Source organism: Cryptomeria japonica, chromosome 5 (assembly GCF_030272615.1).
Source record: "Cryptomeria japonica chromosome 5, Sugi_1.0, whole genome shotgun sequence".
NCBI lineage: Eukaryota > Viridiplantae > Streptophyta > Pinopsida > Cupressales > Cupressaceae > Cryptomeria > Cryptomeria japonica.
This window is the reverse complement of record NC_081409.1, coordinates 355,055,573-355,078,484: the sequence shown is the minus strand read 5'-3', so window position 1 is coordinate 355,078,484 and position 22,912 is coordinate 355,055,573. Positions and strand designations below refer to the sequence as shown.

General features: G+C 35.5%; 1 protein-coding gene across 5 annotated transcripts in view; it reads right to left on the bottom strand.

The window, feature by feature from the left end:
* Nucleotides 1-22,912, bottom strand: part of LOC131034286 (DNA ligase 4) — a 308,263-nt gene that overhangs the window by 29,079 nt on the left and 256,272 nt on the right. For 2 of the 5 annotated variants that reach the window (XR_009103769.2, XM_057965753.2), the window contains exon 26: nt 3,531-3,589. The exons of the other annotated variants lie outside the window; for them this stretch is intronic. Coding sequence is in view for 1 of the 2 variants with exons in the window: in XM_057965753.2 (XP_057821736.2) it covers nt 3,583-3,589 (7 nt within the window). In the remaining variant the exon portion in view is untranslated. Of the gene's footprint in view, nt 1-3,530; nt 3,590-22,912 lie in introns of those variants that run through there. 5 annotated transcript variants of the gene reach the window in all.

Genomic DNA, 22,912 nt, shown 5'->3' with positions numbered 1-22,912 from the left:
AGGCAATTGGACAGCACACAGTGACTTCATTAGTACACTACTACCACCCTTGGATGAGGAGTGTAAGTTGATTATGGTACCTGTAGAGATATTGGATCAGCATGAGAAGAATTTACGAAATAAGGTAATCCGGGAGTATTTGGTCAGATGGAAAGATTTACCTATTGAGGATGCCACTTGGCAAGGTGAAGCTATTTTGCAGCATCCATCTCTTCAATTGCTTGAGGACAAGCAATCTCGGGAAGGGAGTACTGTAATGTCCCCACTTTCTGAGTGATCTACTAGGATGGAGATTCACCTGTCATTCATCTCCACAGGTGAATTTAGTGGTTGGAGATGAGTTGCTTACCAAAGAAAGTTCTATACTTATTCATTTTTATGACTTTGGTAAGTTAATAAAATAACTTTATAATTTAAAGTTATGAAAGTTACTCTTTCTAAAAATACAAAAAGTAAATAAGTTATAAGATGATTATTAAACAACTTTATGTTTTCACCATGGCAGCTTTTTCTAAGTTGTTGTTTTAATCAAAAGGTGGCCCCACTTTAATGATGAGCTTACCCATAATTGGGCGTACCTTTTTGCAGGTTTAAGATTCCATGGGAATCTTTCTAAGATGCCATGAGAAGTTGGAATTAGGGTTGGAGAGGTAAAAGGAAGGTTTGGGGGTAATTGGAGAACATTCTGAATTTTATTTTTACATCTAATTTTGAAGGTTCAGTTCTGCAATATGGCAGAGAACAGCAAATTGGAGACGGTACCCTCTGATTTGTAGTGGAAGGACGAAAACCCTTTCATTGTGACACCACGTGGGAGCTATATCAGCTTTCATATGACCAATAGAGGGTCAAATCAACACGCATTTGTCAGTTACAGTAGTATAGGAGGCAACTGATCAGATCTGGGCAAGGTTCCATCAGCAAATAACACATTTGATATTGTTTTATGCAGGTCGTACCTTTCCCAGCAGGGCCGTACCACTTACTTTGCCTGGGGAAGGCAAATAAATAAATTAAGGGTTAATTAGTTGGTTTGAGTGCTCAAATTTTATTGTTATCAGCAAATAAGAATAATCCAATAGCTTCTTTGGTGGAAGGACGTCAATTCTGATCTACAACAGCAAAATACTGGGAAAATTGGCTAATTTTGGAGATCTTGCCTAGCAAGATTTCAAGATTCATACCAAACTTGGGGTTTTTTTATCAAAAGGTTTTAGATAATTATCCTAGAGTGAAATAAAGTCATTTGCAGCCATTAATAGCAACTGGAGGCGCTTGGTTCAGTCATTCCTCGTTCCAAGCTTATATTCCACCTTCAAACGCCAACGCTGGACTTCTGGTCGGCCTTAATTGGCTTAGTTTGCTAATTACATTTCAAATTTATATGTACTTGCTGCAATTAAAAATCAAAAGTTTGAATTTCATTTCCAACTCAATATTTATTGTATTGCATTTATTATATTTTCATGCATTGTCAAAATTCCAAAAAATAACAAAATAATTGAAAAACCACAAACTCCCGAAAAACACTTTTCGCTGGTCAAAGAATTTGAATTTGAAAACAATCAGCAATTTGGATAAGATTTCTTTTCAAGGATCTTTCAATATGTCTCTCCCCTCCATTCTTATTTTATTCTCCTTCCTTTTATATCCTCTACTATCAGGGAGAAGTCATGACTCTTCAACATTTTTACCCCTTCGACGGAGTCACAACCCTTCCTCCTAATGACTGGCTTAAACTTAATTACATTTTGATTATTTCATGTTCTAGGAAAGCGCTGCTTTATTAGTTACTCCCTTTTAACTCTTGCCTTAAATAATATACTTACTGCCTTTTCATTGCTGACTTTTAATAATATTGATTGCAGCACCTAATAACACCATTTCTGCCTATTGATAATCACTTACGGCTGGGCATGATACATTTCCTTATCTTTTTGTCTTGAAATATTTTGTCTTTTAGTTACTTTTGTCTGCTAGTGACCTTTGTCCTCTAGTGTGGCTGAGCAAAATTATTTAATCTTTTTGTTTCCTTAGGTTTTTAAGGGAGGTGTTGGCCAAGGGATGCTAATAATTTCTTCAGATTTCAGGGACATTACGAATGGCTAACAGAAAGACTCAAAAATTCACCCAAACTTTAGGAAACTTTTTGAAAACTGATATTAAATGATTATTTCAGATTTATTTCAAGAAAAATACATTAATTTTCTGTCTTAAACAACACATTAAATCTGCTGCAAACCTGATACAAATCTGGAAGCAAAATTGAAAGAAAACTCATTGCAAGCTTCACCAAATTTCAAGATTAACTCAAAAAACTTGAAGCCAACTTTATTAAAAACAAAATATCATGAAAATACATAAAATAACAACAATCCCACAACTTCAAGGCTACCATGAACTTCTGCAAAACACTGAGGCACTCCAAGTCAAAAATCACACTCCAAACAACTACTAACTGAAGAAATCCTAAACTAATCAGCATAGTGATAAATGAGATTTTTCAATGGTAATCCTTTGACTCCCGTCCTTAGATCACTTGGAAACTTTCAAAATCTCATTCTATAGTCTCCTTCTCCACTGGTTTATCAGCCACTAAAGAAACAAGGATAGGCTCAGCAAAATCTGCAACAAGAATAATACAAATTGAAGCCAAAGGCCCAGAACCATACATATATCAAAATTACTTCCAAAACCCAAGTTGGGCACCCAAATCCCATGCCAAAAATGGAAGGAATCTTGCATGCACTATAAGTAACCTCCTTTTTCCATGTGTCACTAGACTTCTACAACTTTCACAGAAACTTGCCATTTCTCAAAATTGCCAAAAGCCACTCATTGCCAAAAAGACAAGCCATGAGAGGTTTTATGATTTCCAATGCCTCAATTGGGGAGATATTTAATTTAGATATCTTTGTTGGGAAAATAATATCCATGACTGACCAGGTCACCAAATTTGATATTATTTTTTGAACTAACAATGGATCCTAATTTGCTATCTCGGGACAACTGGGCTTACTATTTAAATTTTTTTTGAAAAAGGGACATGACAAGTCCTTTCCAAAAATTGCTAGTACTCAAGCAGTTACAACCATGATGTTCCAAGATGATACCATAATAATCAATCATTCCAAAATGCAAATCAGACTGCAATCCTGAACCTGTGTTGTTGCCTCTTTCTCTCACATATCCTAAAGATTCCTTAAAAATTATACATGTGCTCTGACATAATGAGATGATGTTCAATATGGAAAATATTACTTCATATAAATTGAGATTTAATAGCATACCTTGCACCTTTTTCAATCAATATCCTCATCTTTTCAACTTTTTTGCAAAACTGTATACATGTACAGTCACCAAGAAAACTAGTCCCAAAGCTTTTGCAACCTTTCTTTAAAAAAAAAATCTGATTTTCTGCATACTATTAGTTACAACAAAAAAATATATCCTTCATAATAGTGAATACCAATCTTAGAAACAATTATCTCCTTTACCTTAGAGTTGTGGAGACACTCCCTATAGGATACATCACAAATTGCTTCAAATATTTCCTCTGTTTGAAGCATGCTTGATGCAACTTTAGGATCTGATTTGGAATAGTAATGGCACATATGAGGGTCGAAAAATGGCATCATTAAACGTCATCTCATGCTACACCCAACTCTAGATACTGATGTTCCAAACCATTACCCTTTCTGAAGGAAAACTATGCATTCTCTAAGTCCTTCCACAAGCAAAATTTGATATCCAAATAAAATTTTCAACATTAAAGTAGAAAATAAACTTATGGCATATTCTACCATGTTAGGAAACTTACTGATATGCTTGTTGCTTTTCTCCTTGAAACTCTTCCAATACAATCTTTCTCTGCAAGTCAAATAGTGTCTTGGATTTCTAGCGAGAAGTACACTATCATTGGGCAGCTTGTATATGAGTCTTCTGTTACATTTGATGATGTTATGGTTCTGATTTTTGCTGCTACTAGGACTGATATCATTGTTGGCTATTCCATCCCTCTACCCGTGCGATCTATTTGTTATTGTTTTGTTAATAGTTTGTTAGCTAATTTCAGCTATCTGTTGAACCCGTCACACCAGCATATACACAAGCTTTCTCATTTAATCATGTATAAATTCATATCATCTAATACAAAGTTTGATATCGGGTTTATATTCTAAAATGCTGATATGGTATCAAAGCATATGCAGATTCTGTGTGTAGTACCCCTACTCGTTTGAACTCTTTAGACTCATACTTTATTATTGTTTGTTTTCAGTGGATACATTACCATGATGTGTAATTTAGATTTTTATGACATCATTTCATGCTTTATCTGGATATGAGATGCATAATTTATTTGCAGTATTTCAGTACTTGTGATTTATGGCATTTTATGGATTATTGCTATGTACTGACATTTTACTTTATTTATGCAATGTGGAATTATATGTTGTGTGTCTGCGAGTGTATTGGATGCAAGGGGACGATTTTCCTTCACTCATTTCGGTGACAGGGAACGTCGCGATTCTCCTTCATCGGTGTGTACACCGTGTTTTCTATATTGTATATATGCATGTGTGGTTCGGTGATGCAGGATATTGCAGGTACAAGTATCGGGTAGGTAAGGGGTATCGTCTCCACCTGGCTTCACAAGTCTGAGCATGCCTTATATTTTCCGATGGAAGTAGAGGAGATAGTAGTTGACCCTATTTTACTCAGTTACACTCGTGTGAGTGTCGTCAGTTGGTCGTCCTGTCAGTTAGTTTGGCCTTCGTATTTTGTCATTTAATCTTCTTATGAGTCTTTGCTTTGATTTGCTCAGTTGTGTGTTTTTGTGGATTTGAATTAATTAATTAATTAAGTTTATGGAATTGTCTCATAGTTGAATGTTTATGCATTGAGATTATAAATTTAGTTAATTAAAAGAAATAATTAAATTAAGTTGCAAGCTGCATGATATTAGAAATATATTTTATTGAAATTTTAGTGGAAAAATAAATTAGATTAATTATATTTATTGTTTCCTAGAATTTTAAATAAATAAATAAATAAAAGGATAAATAAATTAATAAATAAATAAATGAATAAATGAATTAATTAGAATTAAAGTATTGTTTTAATTCTTTATTTAGAAAATTAATTAATTTGCATGAGAAAACAAAAGAAAGAATAATGATTTTTAATTATTGCATGTTAGCTTATCTTTTGTTATAAAATTAGAAAAGAAAATAAAATTATTTTTATTCTAAATTTAGGTTTTTTGAGAAAAAGCTATTGAACCTAGAATTTTAGTTTAAATAGGGGAATAGGTCTTTATTTTAGTTACACAGGAAATAGGTCAAGGATTTAGGTGAAGAGAAATTTATTTGGAAGCTTGTTGAAGGATTGGTTCTCTTCTACAAATTTCTTGCAGGAAAGCTATACCAGGTTGGGTGGCTTCGTTTGATTGTTTGTTTTAAAGAAAATATTTTATTTCTTTTATCTTTCTGAATGATGTGTGTGTTAAGATGTTTGTCAAATTTAAAATCCTATCTGATTATTTCTTGTTCTTGGCTAAAGTCCATTCCTGAAGTTAATTTCTAGTTTATGGAAAGAAGTGATTTCCTAGGTGTTTGTAGATTAAATTTTAAGAAAATTGGAAAAAGTTATTATGACAAATTTCGCCAAGATTTTTATTGTGCATGAAAATTGCAAGATTTGGGAGGAATGAGATTTACCAGAGAAACCATTCCCTCTTGTTTGATTTTTGTTTCGATATTTGGCTATGACAGTCCTTTTTAATATTTGTGTATCTCTGTGATATAATTAGTTTTTATAGAAATAAATTTAATCATTAATTAAATTTATTGGGTTATTTAATTTTGGAAAAAAAATAGTTTATTTAATTATTTAAAAAAAAATTGTATTAAATAAAATTCTGTGGAAGTGAATTTTATTGGAATTGGAAATTTAGTTTTATGTTATTGTATTTAAAAAATTTTAAAAAATTTTTTAAAAAAAATTAAATTTTTTTTTTAAAAAACATTAATTAAAAAAAAAATTAATAAAAAAAATAAATAAATTGAAAATTTTTTTTTAAAAATTAATTAAAAATAAATAAAAAATTAAAAAAATATTATATATATATGTATATAGTATTTTATGTGGTTTTAATTATGTTATTTTGGAAATGAAAGATATTTCAAATTAAATCATCTTTTTATTATATGTTTTAATGTGATATAATTATATAATATTATATTCGTAGAATATATATATATTTATGTAATTATATTATATTATTATATATAATTTTTAATTTGGAATTTAATTTAGATTATTGATATAATCTAATCAGGTTTATTTGTAAATTAATCATGAACATGTAATTAGGGGGTTAATTTTTATGTGATATTATTTAACTTTATTGGACAAATGACAAAATTGATTTCTTTGTATTAATATAGTTGTATTTTCTTATTTTCTGGAAAATCTTTAATTGCAAGTTATTTATGCTTTTGGCTGTTTAAAGAAAAGATTGTCTGTATTAGGATCTTGTGTAAATGGTGTTTGCAGTCAAGCTTAATTTCATTGCAATTCTGGTTGAGTTGTCATTATGTTCTATGTTATTTCTCCTTGGTCAGGTGTTGTTGTATAACCCCGTTGATGTGAGCCATTGTGTGTTTTGTCCAAATGGTCAATCTTGGGTTAGTGTATCCTTCACCTGTGGTTTGTCAGGATTAGTTATGGCTGTCTGTTTTGTCATAGAGTTCTCGTAGAGAGACCTTTCCTGTTAGTGTCCTATGAGAGAGAGTGGCATTCGAGCGGGGGCCGTGCCCGAAGTGGATGACAGGATAACCCGTCGAAAGTTAGTTAAAAAGTGATAACCTAATAATATATTGGGAGGGAGTGAGATAAATATTAATTAAGATAATGTACCTCGTGCATAGGTGTAGTGCTAGTACAGGGCTCATAATGCTACGAGAAGGCCTGGAATGGCAAACTTACCACCTTGTCTTCACGAAAGGATTGGTAGGGTCCGCATGAGACTTAGTTGGAACCGGAGGCTCGGGAGAAGTTACCAGGAGAAACCCAGGATGGGGGCCAGGACCTATGGAGGTTGTACCATGGTATCCACCATAAGACATGCGATGACACTCTCTCCTTAGAGTCACTTGTGTTTTGTGAGTTGAGTTACATGGGTGTTTGCGGAGTCTTGTAGTCCTTTCGTATTTGTCTTACTTTGCTTGCTTGAGGGTTTTCTACTATCTCCTAGCACGATGGGGTGGTTCTATTTTGAGATCGCATGGTCGGGTGGTAGTGCCACTTCCCATCGGATATTCTGGATTGTATCTTCAGGCGAAGAAAGGCTTCGCTGGTGTTTCTTGGTTCCTGGTTCATGTACCAGCTTTTGTTCAAGATCATTGTTCAGTTGAGACCTTGTGGTCATTGTATCAGACTTTTATGTAACCTTGATATTGTAACTTTGTAATCTGTGGCATTATTGGAAGCCGTGTATTTATGGATATTGTAATAGTATGTCAGTGGAATGTATGCTATTTCAGTTGCTTTGATCTTATGTTAAATTGTTTTATGGAAATTGGATACATTGGAGTACTTTCATTTCTTCATTATGGAATTTAGATGTATATTTAGTTTTAAACTTAAGCATTTAATTTATCTAATTAAATGGACAATTGGATTAACTGTGGTGTTAATGTAATCTACGAATTAATCTTCGTTGGTAACCCTTAGGAAATCATATGTTAGACTTCCACTATGTTATTAAACGTGCAATGGTTATAGTTAGTGCACTTAGTCTTTAAAAAAAAATTATTTCACCCTTTAGTTGCCTAGTTGTGTTGTTTCCTTTAGGGTTCCTGGCGGGGCATTACACTGTGCCTACAATTTAATTTCAATGGCTATTTTGTAGCTTGAATTTGCAAATTGACCTTCTTGATTACTATGTGGGAAGAGATTGTGGTTGGTCATTCATTGTCTCGACAAATGTGGCATTTTAAGGTGAACTTTGATTGAAGATTGGGAGCTGTTTGAATCTCAAAGAATTGTTAAAAGAGTTCATGGGCAATTCCAATTTAATTGAGAGTGCAATTCATATCGTGCGTGATTCCAATTTCTTCATGTGTTATGGAGACCTGAGAAGCTGAGTTCCCATCAAAGAAGTCAATTTATTTCATTTCTTTCACTTCTTTCTTGAGCAGTTTTGTCGATTTGTTTCATGGTTGGAGTCCAAAGTGCAAGTATATTCATAGCTCAAGATCATTAGCATCGTTGGGCATGTAGTTCCATGCAAAGACTTCTGAAGATTAGTTTTGCTGTTGGTTGAATATCAGGAGCTAGGATTTATGACCTGAATCTCATTTGTGATCAAATCAAGAAGCTTAGAGCATTCAACAGCGGGTTGTATTACCAATTTGAGGGCACTTTGATCCTACTGGCCTACGTTGGAACCTTCAATCCCAACATCCGTGATTGGCACCATGCTGTAATCCCTATATCAGAGGCTCTTCTTCCACAGTTTATTTCTTCAATTTCGGTTTTATTTGGTCTGGGATCTCTTTGTTTGATCGGCTCCATCATTCACGACAGTGTGGGAGAATAATATTATGAGTTTGTGGTTACGCTAGTGTGTCGCACTGAGCTCAATGAGGTGATTCTAGGTTCTACGTGATATGTTTTTCAATTGAACTCGAGATTTCTATATGAGATTATTAATGTCCGTTGGTTTGGACAAAGGATTGCATAGTTGGTTTCAGTTGAAGGCTTTGTACGTTGGAGATATATCGCTTTGTTTCCATCTCGCACATCTCATCGGGAGCTAGGTCGGGTTGGGTCTTCACAGAGTTTGCATAATAGAAGGGCACTGAGTTGTCTTTGGTCTTCAAAGTGTCTAAGGAATTTGCAATGGATTGAGGGCAAGAAGGTACATTTTTATTTGCATGCATTTTTATTTGAATTTCACTAAAAAGTAAGATCAAACCTAAGAGTTGCAATGCCAATTGTAGCATTAATTGTTCCATTTGATCTTTATGCAATCTCGATGGAGGCTTCCCAATCTTCAAACTCTGCATCAATTTTCATGCCTGTTGTAGTAGCTAAGTTTTTGCATGATTGGTTGTAAAATTTTCTTATACATTTGAGATTATCTGACTCTCAATTTATAAAAAATAAAAATAAAAATTCAAAACATGTTATTTTATTCCTATATTATCCTCTCCTCTGTGGCACATTGCTAAACTAAGTGACGAGAAATAGGATAAAATAATTTGTTAGCACAATGGCAGGAAATTCTCCAAAATTCCTACTTCCAGATTCTTAGTTGCTATGCAGAAATAATTATTCTGCTTGGAAGACCAAACTCAAAACTCAACTTAAGCTTGAAGAAGTTTGGGATGTGGTCAGTGGCACCACAACAAGACATAAGACAGATATTGATGAGCAAAAAAAAATTGATCAAGTTGACAGAAAGGAAAAGTTGATCATTGTGTTCAGTGTGTATGCTGATGTTCAGCCCTTTCTCCGCGGCTCGTCCATAGCCAAGGACACATGGGACAAGCTCAAGACAATGTATGACGCGAAAAAACAGAATCAGATCCTGAATTTGTAGAGTCAGCTACACTATCTAAAGATGAAGAATGGAGAACAGTTAGAATCCTTCCTCAAAAGGATTGCAGAGTTGAGAGCTTCCTTACAAGCATTGGGAGAAAAGACTGAGGATGCATTTTTGGTGCCTATTATTTTACGAGCACTACCATCTAGATACAAGGTATTTGTGAATTCTTTGAATGTCAATGAGACAACCCCCACATTCAAGAAGCTAGTAAATCTTCTCCAGAAAGAAGAATCTATTAGCCAGGAACATGATCAAGATGATTATGCCATGACTACCCGTCATAAAGGCAAGAAGCCCATAAAGCAGTTCAATAAACCTCTCAAATCTGGAAATTCATCCAAGCCTCAGAAGCAATGTCCAATCTAAGACAGAGTTGGACATGATGTGAAGAATTGTTGGTACAACTCCTTCAACAAAGGCTCATCCAGCAAACCACATCCAAAGAAGCCCTTTCAAGGTGGCAAACCGCAATGGGAGCAGAAGAACAAACAAAAGCAACAAAGCAATGTTGTTGAAGCAGATGATTCTCCAAACGAGGAATACATGCTATCAACACACACTTTAGAAGATGGTTCACAATCCACCTCTATATGGTATGTGGACTCAGGTGCTACAAAGCACATGACTGGACAGAAGGAGTGGTTTCACAAATTGAAACCTCGTCATAGTACAATAACTCTTGGAGATTATACCACCCATGACATCAAAGGTATTGGCGACATCTCTTTGAAGTTTCAAATTAATTGTTGCAGGATTACAAATGTCTTATACGTGCCAGGACTTACCAAAAATCTCCTTTCTATTAATCAATTTCTTGACCACAACCTTAGGATTGTGTTTGATAGCAATCAAGATAAAAAAATTTGTCTTATCAAAGAAGAGTCTAAAAATGAAAAAGATTGTTGGTAGTGCTACAGAGATTGGTAAAATGTTTAGGCTTGATACAACTTCTAATAATCAAGCCTTAGTGACTAAGGAAAATGATCTTGCTCTACTTTGGCATCGTAGATTTGGTCATTTCAACACTAGTTATCTGCTAAAACTCGGTCAGAAAAGCATGGTCAAAGGGCTCCATCACTTGAGAAGTCGAGTGTTGTTTGTTCTAGTTGTATTGCTGGAAAACAACACAGAGCACCCTTCTATCCCAGTGAGCATCATGAAGTCAACCTTTGCAATTGGTGCATACCGATCTGTGCGGTCCCATGCCACCTAGTCACAATGGATACAAGTACTTTCAGTTTTTTGTTGATGATCATATAAGAAAAATGTGGGTATTTTGTTTGCAGCATAAAGATGAAGCTCTTTCTTATTTCAAAGAGTTTTGTACTCAGGTGGAGAAATATATGAATCACTGTATTCATACCCTCTACTCAAAGTGAGAGGGGGAATACACCAGCATAGAATTCTCCACATATCTAAAGGAACATGGAATTCGTTGTCAACTAACTGTAACATACACACCTCAACAAAATGGTGTTGCAGAACGGATAAATTGCATCATTGTGGAGATGATTCGCAGTATGTTGAAAGATTCTCAACTAGAACATGCATATTGGGCTGAAGTTGTTCACACAACAGTTTATCTTTTGAATCCTACACCAACCAAGGCCCTTGATGGCATCACTCCAAAAGAAGCATGGATGGGGGTAAAGCCTTCTATCTCACATCTTCGTATTTTTGGATGCATTGCTTATATGCATATTCCTAAACAAAAAAGGAAGAAGCTTGATGAAAAGACAATCCAATGTATTTTTCTTGGATATAGTAATGAATCCAAGGCATATCGCCTCATGGATCCCAACACAAAGAAGATTTACATTAGTAGGGATGTAATTTTTTATGAGAAGAGTGAGTCAAGTTCTCCTCCCACTCCATCACCTGCTACAGATAGTGCTCCTATATTCAACATGGATGGTAAAAATGATGGGAATGTTGATAGTCAATCAACACCCACCAATGTCACAAAACCATTGCCAAAGTGGTATACTAGTGTTGGTTGAGAATTTTGTACACCGGGGAAGGCGTGCAAAATTATAGTTTCAGCCACAGCATGAGTTAAAAACTCTCCTAATTTTAAGGGAAGGCTCCCCCTTTCTTGCTATTACAAACTAAACACTAATCTAACTTGGGTGGTACAACATCCTTTTCTCCTTTTTCAAAAAAGAAACTGCAACTAAAGAAAGTGGTATACTAGTGTTGGTCGAAAATTTTGTACACCAGGGAAGGCGTGCAAATTTATGGTTTCAGCCACAGCGTGTGAGTTAAAACTCTCCTAATTTTAAGGGAAGGCTCCCCCTTTCCTACTATTACAAACTAAACACTAATCTAACTTGGATGGGACAACATCCTTTTCTCCTTTTTCAGAAAAGATGATATTTTTTCTCTTTTCAAAAAAGAAACTGCAGCTAAAGTAACAAATACAAAAATTTAGAAATTTCAAGAACAATAAAGATGCTTTATATGAAAGGAAGCAAAGTTTCCATGAAAGCACAAAGTCTTTTGTCACTTCCCCGAGATGAGAATATAGAAGAAAAGCTCAAAGTCTTCACTTGTCTATTATCCTATCTACCTTCCAGAACGAATAGTATGATAACAATGTACAACTCACAGCTCAAAGTCTGTTGATATGGTGCACCTCTAGACTATATTATAATTAGGAGCAACTACAAGCATAAAGTCTTATAATCTCTCTCTATTATGAACATTTAGGTACGATAATTTAATCCTCAATATTTGCAGCACAAAGTCTGCAAGAAATGTAACATGCAACAACCTATGCAAATTTGAAATAACAACTTTTACATCTTCGTAGCAGAAAAGGAGAGAAAAACTACCATTTTTTAAGAAACATCAAATAACTAAAAGGAAACTTGTTCTTAATTGAAATCTTGAATTAAACATAGATCTATGCTATGAGCAAAATAGTAGATATGAATGTAACTTTAACATTTCAATTTAAATGAAAAGAGAGGTTTAGAAAATACATTTTTCCAGATGCCACAATTCTAAACTTTCGTAAGTTTATCAATAGACCAATGAGGAGGGAAAGTATCACCAGGGCGCTTTTCCGCCCAACCATGGACTTACTAGTCCCCCGTGCCATATCCGACTGGATTGGCCCGACCCTTCACAGGGAGGTAACAGAAAGCCTGATTCAAGCCATCTGAACTGGTGGATAATCCTACACAGATCCCTAATCGGTCATACACTATAGGCTACCCCTAACTAGTATGACCTCTGACTGGATTGTGTATCTGGATTAACAAATTGGATTGCGCTTACAGAAATAGCATCACCTTGGCTGAAAGTTTTAACGTATTTGCAATCACAGTAATTCATGAAATCATTGTTCATAATCTTGCTTGGTTGGATTGAATTCCTGAAGGTAACCAAGTCCTCATGTCTATCTCTATGATATTGCATTCTAACTCTATGAGGCTCATTGGTTGTCATTTAGGTTTGGACCCAATTTCACATGCTGGTCAACAAACTTGAGGTGACTTATACTCTTATGTTGTAACTTATCTTTTGTCAAAACCCTAGATTAGTTTAATACGGAGTCATACTTGTGCCCTTTAGCTAGCAACCTTCTCTCTCACGCGTACAATAATCGAATAGTTCATATTTCACACAATCTCAATGTTGTTTACACAAGAGAAGTAACCCATACTTGGCCTTTATTAACCGATATTTGCCATTGGGTTGCAAATGATTAACATATGATGCCCTTTTCACACATGAATATTACATGAAATATCAAACCGTTAATAGTTCTCCATAGTCTAGCATAGTTGATTGTATCGGCCAATACTCTATCTCATCCTGAGGTTAAAGGCCTTATATTATTTTTGATGTAAATTGTTCCTTTCTAGTTTTATTGTAGTATGGTTTAAATCGATAAACTTAGCTTAGTGAGGAAAGATGAGATAGACAACAAGCTGCTATCTCCCTCATCAGTATTAGCTTCTATGTTTTGTATGTATTATGAGCATTCGTGTTGCTGCTGTACCGTCCAGTGAAACTATAAATTTTCATATGAATGTCAAACTGCATTAGGAAGCAATCAAGCTGTGTATTTCTATACATATGACTATCTACATTAAGTAGCACTATAAACTCCCTTGTCTATCAATCTTTTCGCACCATGGTAAGTTTACTAAATGTCTAAGTGCACCTGAGGTATTTATTATGCCCAACTGCATTAATGAGTACTGAAATACTACTCTTGCCTGTCGTTTCTTACCACACTGAATTAAATAGCAACAATCAAATTATCCAAAATTGGGTTTAATTGAATATAATGGCCATTATCCGATCTCTTCCTGAGATTACGACCATAATATGATTAGATGTATTAGTTTATTTCTATTTCCATATCTCCAACTTGATTTGAAATAGTCTTCATTAGTTTGATAAAGGAATGACGGGCTTTAGAGCTACTAGCTCTTCTGTACATTCAATGTTTTGTATTCTGCATTTGTAATTGCTCTTGCCACTACTGCAATTATTAAATGCTCTTAATCAATTCTTAATATGCCAATCTGCATTTAGGAGTGTAGAAAACTATTTAAGCCTGTTTTCCTTTATCCAACTAAGATAAGTTGTAACTGAATCCTCTGGAAGATATTCTTAGATTGTATAGACAGCTAACACTGCTGAAGTATAATTTCCCACTTAATGAATTCCTTTATGGCTGAGTTAAATTCTAGTCTTAACAACTCAACAATATTCTTTCTGAATAACTTAGAATATTAAGCACCTTTGAAATTTAAGGGTTTTGCTGCAGTTCCAACACTGTTCTAAATTACAAGACTGTCTTAGCTAAATAAGCATTCAAGTATTCATTTATACTATTTTCATATTAAGTATACATGAGATAGATATGAACCCCATACTTATGTGGGTTTGTTTAACTCAGTTTTGGTGCAAGTCTCCATTGACTAACATTAGTATTTCCAGCCCATACTATTTATCTCAACCAAGGTTTTATTCTCTGTTCTAATATATCAATATCTGATTACCAAATCTACTGTTCTAATGAGGCCTTTACAGCCGTACAACATACTGCTTGGCAAAGATTACTCTTAGCTAAGAGTTATTCTCTGTCAAACCCTATACTGTACAGAGTGATTGCAGAGTTTTTTTTTTTAATGAGAACCTTATATTCTCATCTTTAGGCGCTAATTACTAAGAATAACACATTCTCTTTGCAAATAATTTAAACCCCAAACCCTATTCAACATCCTTGAGTATTTACATAATTTTCCTACTCCAGATTGTTCAAATCTCAGTAAACACAAATAAGAGCAGAAGTTATTTCAGAATATACATTATTCCTACTTTTGAATGCCCGACTCACAGGCAAATTGAGTGATAACAAAAAGTATCTTTGCATTTTCTTCCTTTCAGTTAGTTCTACCATGAATTCGAAACTCTAAAAGAAAGAATAGAAGAATAAACAAGCTTGTTGGGTTTTTAACAATTTAAAATGACCTGAATATTAGAAGAAAAACATCTTGCTGTGCTTTCTTCCCAACTATGCCCTTTTCCAAAAAACACCAAGAATATCAACTGAGATGTGGCGTGTTTTGTTGTGCATATTGCACATCCCACCCCGTCGTTGACAGGGACCCCCACTGCCTTTGTCTATCTGCCTGTTTGTGAGAGTTACGTGTTTTAAGAGCCTGAGTTAAAGTCAAGCAATCAAAGCAAACTCGATCATTCCTTGTAAAATCCCAAGTTCGTAAGGTAAAGCAAACACAAAACAAGAATGGAGGGGCGTTTGAAACATAAATCTCATTTTGTTTCTCAGAGGCCCGAGCTTCCATACGAAGAGAAAGGCGTTCGAACACAAACGCGTGCATTCTACTCTGTGAACCCGAAGCCCTAGCCGACGCTTATAACAAATTCGCGCGATAAGTCATCCAGACCGAAATGCACATTTAAAGGCCCAAAATCAGCCTCTGAAGCCGAAATGCAAGACACTCACAAATCGGCCTCTAACTCTGAAATGCAAGTTCAATGAAGCTCTCCAAAATCGACCTCTAGGCTGAAAATAGAAAAAATAAGAAAATCGCAAAACATTCAAAGGAGAAGGTAAAAAGCCGAAAATAACAAAATCTCCTTCAAGCCCGAAAAAAAAACAAAGGACATCACAGTTCGCAAAGTTGCCTTTCAGTCCGAAACTTTTGAAGGTTTTCAAAAGGCTCAACTAACCCGAAAATGGTAAAAGTTCAAAATAAGCATTTCGGCTGAAAAGACACTGAACAAGAAAACATAAATCGCGCAATAGAGGCCATTCGGCCCGAAAATGATCAGAAAAACGTGCAAAATCCTCTTTTTACCCGAAAATGAAGTGAGAGCCCAAGTCTGCGAATTTGAATTACGCATTTCTTCTGTGCAAGCCGAATATGGAGGAAAACAAAATGCGATTTCATTGGGCATAACCAAACTCGAGTAGTAGGAGAAAAATACTCGAAGTCTATCAAAGTTAGGTGTATAAAGCTAAGGTTTTCCCAAACTCGCCAAATCTTCATCTAAGCCGAAAAGATGAAGAATGTCTAAGTTCGCCCAAGCAACCGAGTTTGGTCATCTTTAAAGCAAGTCATTAAGCCAAGAAGCTTCCGTGGATTCAAATCACCCAAACATCATCAAGACGAGGGATCGGAGTTCACGTTTGACGAGAGACATTTAAAAGATACATCTCACAAAGAGCTTCTCAATCCCGAACTCCATTGAGACGAAGCCCGACGTCGTTAAGTTAAATTTAATATTTGTCTAATTAATGTACTTAATTTTTCAAATTGATTAATGCGGGTTAAAATTGATTGTTCGTAGGAAAATGTCATCGGAAAGAACCAGGAGAAAGCCTGAAACGCAAATCGAAGAAGGATCGCGATCAAGGCCAAGCATTGGAAGCTGGAGAAGAAGATGCAGGAGTGTGAGATTGGAACCAAGCATTGGGAAGCACGTCATCACCTAAACGACAAAGTTAAAGGCCACCACCTGAACCATAGAGTTGAAATCCACCAGTGCGATTAAAGACCGAAGAACACACCGAATGCTACCAAAGTATGCATTCTCAAGAAATGCACAGCTGGATTTAATTCCAGAAATTCAGTTTTAAAAACTGAAATTGTTTAGTGTAAGGCTGCCTGTAGGCTTTGTTGAAGATATTTTAAAACAAGGGGACACAGGTCAGTTATGTTCAGCTACCGGATAACTAAGAATTAAATGGGTATGGGCAGCCTTATTTTGTGGGATAAATCAAGACCCTAAGATGCAAAAGATCGTGGCCACCAGTTCAAATTGTAAAATCTATACAAGGCAGGGGCCTTTCTCTTGTAAGGGGTTAGAATTTTTTAGGCAGTTAGGCTGTTAGATTTTTGTAGAGGTTAAATTTTAGCAATACCATAGAGATGCTGCAAAAATTGTTGTAATGGCAATTGAAGAAAATATATGAACATTGAAGAATGGTGTTTATTGTATTTGTTCTCTTCTGTTTGCATGGTTTCTTTCAGTATTTTAGGTAGATCTTTCTGTTTTGGGTGTGCAGGTATTTGATGGATTCAGGCTCATACCATTGAGGAGATACTGATTGTATGCTCTTGTGTATGGTTAGTCTGAGCATTTAATTGCGTTTAGTTCAATTGTAGGTGTCTGTCTGAGCTGCACCAAAATTGGGGTCTTAGCCATGCATTTGCAGTCTGAAAATTTTCCAAGTCCCTTTAAAGATTGCACCGTTCCTGCGAGGTTGTGAGTTATTTTGGCCAAGCAGGGATTGGTTATGCTGAATCTTTCTATCCGCATACCAATCTGGATAATCTTAGGTTTCCCTAAACCCTTCCCTTTTGCTTTTATTTCAGAGTCCGAGAATCGCAGAAGACTAGCTTGTTGCAAAACGTAAGTCCCCTTGTGCTCCCAGTAAAACACATCAAACCATTGAGCTATCCTGTAATCATGACCTGATAACCAAAAACCTTGAAGTTGTCCCCATTGATCAACTAAAAAAACAACATTAGGGATTTCTTTATCTCAAGAGAGGATAGGATACTTAACATTCTATTCTGCATTGATTGGAGAGAGTTGTAGCAACACGACTTTAGCCACGTCAACACTTTCCAGATTAACTTCGGCTGGAAAAACTTCCAAAAGCAACAAGGTGTTTCTTCCTATTTCTTATTTTTGCAGACCCAAACCCCAAAAGTATGCAGAGCTCGATATTTTCCCAAACTCTTTCACAATCCTCCCATCACTCCCAAAAGCATGCCATATATCCCATGAGAATGAGACGAATTCCCCATTTCGACCTAATCTCATGCAATCACGTAAATTTCCTTCCTCCCCCTCACGCTAATTCCATGCCTTTGCGTGACGAGAAAGATAAGAAATTCAAGCCAAAAGCCTATGTTCTTGTTCTTTTATTTTTTCGGCTATCTTACTCATTTATGCCCGATAAAAATATTCAAAAGACATTGGAAATAAGCATAGGATTTATACACAATCTTGGTATTCGATACCTTTGCTACATAACAATGTGAGCTTTAGCAATGCTCAAAATTATCTAGGATAATCAATTTCAAATATAAAAGCCCCCCCCCTCCTCCCCCCTCCCCATTTATATATTTAACTTTATTAAATTAGCCATAATAGAATTGGCTAATGCATTGAACAAGAGGGCCTTACGCTGAATTAACATTAATATAATATATTCATATATTTACGTTACCAAACATGAGCCAATGCAATTTTTAGTTGATTATTAAAAATAATAATAATAATAATAATATTAAATAAATTAATAATAACCAACTAAGTTGGAAACTAATTGACGACTTAGAGTCGTGAAACCCCAAAACCTCTAAACAGACCAATTAGGGTTACCTAATGCAACAAGGTGACGAAAATAACATGGGCAATCATGAGACGACTTGACTCATGGTTAGGGTTTCTAGATGGCATGAGTTCTCCCTCTCCTTACCTCCCGACCTGATTATACTTCCCCTCCCTTCTCGGAGGACGACGAACTCCTGCACACACTTGACCAGTTCAAACAATTAGCCTACAATCTTGTCATAATCTTGACATTTCAAAAATACTATCAACAAAGATAAAAACATCTTAAATGTCATCATGCTAAATAGCAAAACATCAATTTAAAAGTTGTGAGTCATCATTTCATTGTATTGAGAACAAATACAATCTAGGGCATCATCATTCAATTATAACATGAAACACCTAGGGCACAATTAACATCACGTAAATATCGCATAAAACAACTAGGGCACAAACAACATGGCGTAAAGTAGCATAAAACAACCTGGACACAATGGGATGTAACAAGAAATCTTATTAAACCTCTTTTCAACAACTTCACCGGAATCTCAAATACATACAAACAAGTATATCGCTGTGACATTAGAACACATTAGATATATGAACAAGGCTTCAACACAAAGTCTGAAACTCAAATGCCTTCTTTGTATTGCTTGAGAAATCAATTTACAAGTATAAAACACAGTTTTTATCACTGTAAAATTCTGCTGAGTTTTCTTGCTTGTCAAAAAGATCCATATTACATAGAGCACCCTCTTATATATATAGGAGAGGGGCTGAGAGCAAAAAGTGGGAGAAGTCCAACTAACTAAGACTTTTCCACAACCACTATAACTAACTATGACTTATTGCAAATTACAGTTCTATTGTATTTCAACTTGTAATTTGTTTACATGTAATTTGTAATGTCCCCTACCTGATCTATTTAAATATACTAAAATTGATAGATTTTCTTCAATAAGTTATTAACAAGTGCTTGTCTATTTTCCTCATTAGCTGATTAATTTCATTCATAGTTCTTAATATAGATATCAAACCCTGCTACTACTTCAGTTTTAAGGGAGAAGGGTTGACATATGTTACCAAAGCGCTTAGAGACCAACTACAATAGGTTCCCTCAAAGTTTACAGATCCAAGCCCTTACCTATCTTGGGTCTATACCCTCAAGGCTTATTGGTCGCTGATCCCCACCATATCTTGGGACTTAACCTATTGCTTGGATTTAGACTGCCCCTCTTTGGAACATCTCAATCCCATCTTCTTAAATATGGAAAGTAATAACATGATTTAGACTATAAGTATATATATTTCTTATGTATTATGAATACGTATATGAAATTAAGTATGACTATCATACATATTGCAGTCCATATTAGTATTACTATTAATTCTGCATAAGAACATTATTGGGCTTCATATATTAAGGATACTTATTAAACACATCCCCATGCATACGACCAAGAACAAGGATGTTACTGCCTGTAACTTAATAACAGTTCTCATCTGATCTGATCCATGGTGCTCTTACTAGATGCTTTTGATTCCTTTCATTTATATCTCTCAATGTGAGGGAGAGGTCACACCTCTTCATCATGTATGCCCTTTGGCAAGAGACACACCCTTTCACCATTCCCTTTGATAGAGTGCAACTCTTCATTATTTCTGCCCTTTGAAAGGGACACAACCTCTCATAATCAGATCTGCACTTATTATTTAAATTAGATCTGCACTTCTCATTTCCAAATTATCCCCCCTCTCATGTGAGTTTCTCTTCTCCCTTTTATATCTCATTGTTGAGGGAGTCAAAACTTTTCCTTTCATGTCTTTTGACTTTTCATTAACTTAATTAATTTTTAATTAATCATATTTAATTATATTATTTTATATTTTAATTTAATTTTATTATTAAATTTTATTTCAAAGTGGGGACATTACATAATTACAAGTTACAAGAATGCAAGTAATGTGACTACTTGCAATTCCAATTTTTGACATTACATGTAATTTGTCAAAAGGAAATTACAAATGCATAATTGAAACTAATCTAAGTGTCCAAGACACGACTTTATTTACATCATCCTTTGTCTAGGAGGTCTTCATGCTGCTACAAGATGTTGGCACTTGAAGTATTCAAGATTGGTGAGGATATTTGTCCAGGAACAACAACTTGCATCATTTGACCATGAATGGTAATGATAGCGACCTTATGAAGACCAACCACTGAAGTTCTGAACTTGAAGATAATGAACATTCTTTATTGGCCACTGTGATAGTGAAAGTCACTGCTTTTTACCACCTAGCGCTGCTACAATGCATTCCTCTGCTGCATTACTCCATTTGTCAAGTTCTCTCTTATCATGGCATTGACCTCAACATTTAGTAAAAGGAAAGAAAATATTCTCAATGGTGAGACTAGAACCGCCGTCCCTAATTTTAGATAGGACTTGACTTAGCCACTATTCTCTGCTTCATGGTTCATGTTGTTTTGATCCTCTCTATGCATATGACAGTGTATTCTTTTCATTTACATCACCAACATATGACAACATTGGCTTTTGTTTACTGTCCTTACATGTATTGAAACCCCTTGCAATCGGGTTTTGCAAGGTAATTTGCAAGTGTGAGTGGATTTAAGCGAACTTGGAATGTGGAATTGGAAGAATGCAAGTTGCTTACATTGGCAATCGGGCCTTCGAGACCCGAATGCAAGTGAAGATGAAGCAAGATTGCAAGGAAGGTATAAACCTGCAATTGGGGTTTCAAGACCTGATTGCAAGTGAAAGGGAAATATGAAGACAGTGAATCTGAAGAACATGCTTGCACAAATGGAACCAACTTGCAATCAGGGTTTTGAAACCCGATTGCAAGTGTGAAAGGTTTGGAAGTTAGGCACAAACTAGCAATCAAATAATGCAAGCAATGAACTTGGAAGGGATATTTGCAATGAAGGAAACCAGGTTACATGCTTGCAATCGGGTTTCCAAGACCCGATTGCAAGTATAATATAATGGCAATAGAAAGGCTTGCAATTGAGTTTCTAAGATCCTACTACAAGTAACTTGTAATCGGGTTTCTAAGACCCTACTGCAAGTAAAGTTAACTTGCAATTTGAGCAAAAGGTTCCTACTTGCAATGACATCAAAAAGTTTCTACTTGCAATGACATCAAAAAGTTCCTACTTGCACTGACATAAAAAAGTTCCTACTTGCAATGACGTCAAAAAGTTCCTACTTGCAATGACTGACTCAAAACTCAAAATTGCACAAAAAGCTAGGAAAATGAAAGCAAAAACTAACCAAAACTTGGACAACAATGACAAACACACCTGTTGACATGGATAAAGTTGTCCTTCGATTCTCTCCGGTCAACATAGAATAGAAAGTTGAGTATCTTATCCTCTCTTGCGTAAGGAGATCCCTAATGTTGTTCTGGATGATCAAAGGGGATAACCTCAAGGTTCCAAATGTCAAGTCTTGACTGCGAGATACATAAGCGGTTGATGTGTTTTGCTCATAACACAAGGGGGCTTACGTTTACAAGCTGGTCTACATTCGATGATGCTGCGATTCTCAGACAGTGGAAAATAAAAGCAAAAGAGAAGGGTTTAGGGATCCTAAGCACGATGGTCGTAAAGGCTGGTGCTGTGGGTAGACAGATTTCCATAAACTAACCCTTTCTTCGCCAAAGATATACTCACAACTTCACAGGGATAGTACAAGGGAATCAAGGATTTTCAAACTGGAGGTACTCATTCAGGCACCCAATTCTGGCGCAGCCTAAGACAAACACCTATAATTGAACTAGGCACAATAGTAAGGTTCAGACTAACCATACACGGTGACCTACAATCAGCAAGCTCCCAATGGGATGAACCTGAAATCAAATCAAATACCTTTGCATTTCACCATTAAAACCATTGAACTCTACTTAACCAGCTGAAAGGAAATCATGCAAACAAGAGAAAACAAAAATAACAAGCACCATACTTCAATGTTCATATATTGATTCCAACTGGCATTACAACAATTTCTTACAATAGTCCTATTCTAATTTACCTCTAATCTGCAAACTGCATCTAACTATTCTAACCTCTTAACTCCTAAAAATCTAACAAATTCTAACTTCTAGCTGTCTAAAAATTCTAACCATCTAACCCTTTACAAAAGAGAGACTTTGGCCTTTTATAGATTTTACATCTCAGATCAGGGGCTAGGATTGAAACCATCCAATGGTTGCAATCTGCCTTCTAGATGCCTGGCATCTTTGACCCATGCCTAGTAACTTTCAATTGTCCTCCCAAGCTGCCACTTTCAACCACCTTCTCAACTACTACAACTGTTTGACATCAATTTGGTCAATTAGATAGCTGAGGAATAACTGACCTATGCACCCCCTTGTTTTAAATGCATTAATGGGGCCCACAGGCATTTGTTTACATTAAAACAATTTAGTTCTGCAAGC